At 41.4% G+C, this 2,092-nt stretch overlaps 1 protein-coding gene across 1 annotated transcript; it reads left to right on the forward strand.

Moving 5' to 3' along the window:
• Window positions 1-2,086, forward strand: LOC122629350 (heat shock protein 68-like). The gene has a single exon (XM_043812716.1). The coding sequence runs from the start codon at window positions 132-134 to the stop codon at window positions 2,019-2,021; it is 1,890 nt and encodes a 629-aa protein (XP_043668651.1). The 5' UTR covers window positions 1-131; the 3' UTR covers window positions 2,022-2,086.
• The last annotated feature ends 6 nt before the right edge of the window (window positions 2,087-2,092 follow it).

The following is a 2,092-nucleotide window of genomic DNA, read 5'->3' on the forward strand; positions in this document are numbered from 1 at the left end:
AATAACAACGAAAACAACGAACGAACTTTGATAACGAAAAGATATAAAACAGTGAATTTGTATTTAAGAATAAAGACAAATTAGAGAGAATAGAAAGAAATTAGAAGAAAATACAAAGTGAAAAATTGAAAATGCCTGCTATTGGTATTGACTTGGGAACCACTTACTCCTGCGTAGGAGTTTGGCAACAAGGAAAAGTGGAGATCATTGCCAATGATCAAGGTAACAGAACGACACCAAGTTACGTTGCTTTTACAGACACGGAACGTTTAATCGGCGATGCTGCTAAGAATCAAGTAGCGATGAATCCAGCTAATACAGTTTTCGATGCGAAACGATTGATCGGTCGGAGATACGACGATCAAAAGATCCAGAACGATTTGAAACATTGGCCGTTCCAAGTGGTGAACGAAGATGGAAAGCCTAAGATCCAGGTAGAATTTCGTGACGAGAACAAAAGGTTCAATCCAGAAGAAATAAGTTCTATGGTTTTGACGAAGATGAAGGAAACTGCCGAGGCTTATCTGGGACAGACCGTTCGAGATGCTGTTATCACGGTACCAGCTTATTTCAATGATTCGCAACGTCAGGCTACGAAAGACGCAGGTGCGATAGCTGGTTTAAACGTATTGAGAATAATCAACGAACCTACAGCCGCGGCATTAGCTTATGGCTTGGACAAAAATTTAAAGGGAGAGAGAAACGTATTGATTTTCGATCTGGGAGGTGGTACTTTCGACGTTTCTATCCTTACCATCGACGAGGGTTCTCTCTTCGAGGTAAAATCTACGGCAGGTGATACTCACTTGGGTGGCGAAGATTTCGACTCGAGATTGGTCGATCATTTCTGTAAAGAATTCGAGAGGAAATATAAGAAGAATATGAGAAGCAATGCTAGATCTTTGAGAAGATTGAGAACGGCTGCTGAACGTGCCAAGAGAACTTTGTCCTCGAGCACGGAGGCTACGATCGAGATCGATGCTCTTTACGAAGGTATCGATTTTTATACGAAAATCTCTCGAGCCCGTTTCGAAGAGCTCTGCGCTGATCTCTTCAGATCTACTTTGGAACCAGTGGAAAAGGCATTAGCCGATGCAAAATTGGATAAACGATCGGTAGACGACGTCGTTCTCGTTGGTGGTTCGACTCGTATACCGAAGGTCCAAAGTATGTTACAGAATTTCTTCTGTGGAAAACAGTTGAATCTTTCTATTAATCCTGACGAGGCTGTTGCTTACGGAGCAGCGGTACAGGCAGCTATACTCACTGGAGAAGGTTCTAAAAATTCTACTCTACAGGATGTACTTTTGGTCGATGTTGCTCCTCTTTCTCTTGGTATCGAGACTGCAGGTGGTGTTATGACTAACATCATTGAACGTAACTCTCGCATACCGTGTAAGCAAACGCAAACGTTTACTACATACTCCGACAATCAACCAGGAGTAACTGTTCAAGTTTACGAAGGTGAACGAGCAATGACCAAGGATAATAATTTACTTGGGAGATTCGAACTGAGCGGTATCGCACCTGCTCCACGCGGTGTACCAAAGATCGAGGTCATCTTCGATATGGACGCTAATGGAATTCTTCATGTCACCGCGAAGGACACCGCCACTGGTCGAAGCAATAACATCAGAATAACCAACGATAAGGGTCGCTTGAGCAGAGATGAAATTGATAGAATGTTGGCAGAAGCAGAACGCTATAAACAGCAAGACAAGGAACAGAGAGAGAAGGTTGCTATCAGGAATCAATTAGAAAGCTATGTCTTCTCTGTGAAACAAGCGATTGAGGATAGTGGTTCCAAATTGACGGAAACTGATAAGAATAAAGTAAAAGAGATTTGCGAAGATACTCTACGTTGGCTAGACAATAACGTACTTGCGGAAGTGGAAGAATATAAGTACAAATTGGAGGAATTGCAAAAGCAATTCTCACCCATCATGACGAAAATTCATCAGGGCGGAGCTCAGCAAAATTATGGGGATAACACTGGTCCTACCGTAGAAGAAGTAGATTAATAAGAGATATGAAATGTAATATATTCTTAACATATTCTAAATATGTTATAGATTTTTTCCTTTTTTTTTTT

This window comes from Vespula pensylvanica, chromosome 5, assembly GCF_014466175.1.
Source record: "Vespula pensylvanica isolate Volc-1 chromosome 5, ASM1446617v1, whole genome shotgun sequence".
NCBI classification, from domain to species: domain Eukaryota; kingdom Metazoa; phylum Arthropoda; class Insecta; order Hymenoptera; family Vespidae; genus Vespula; species Vespula pensylvanica.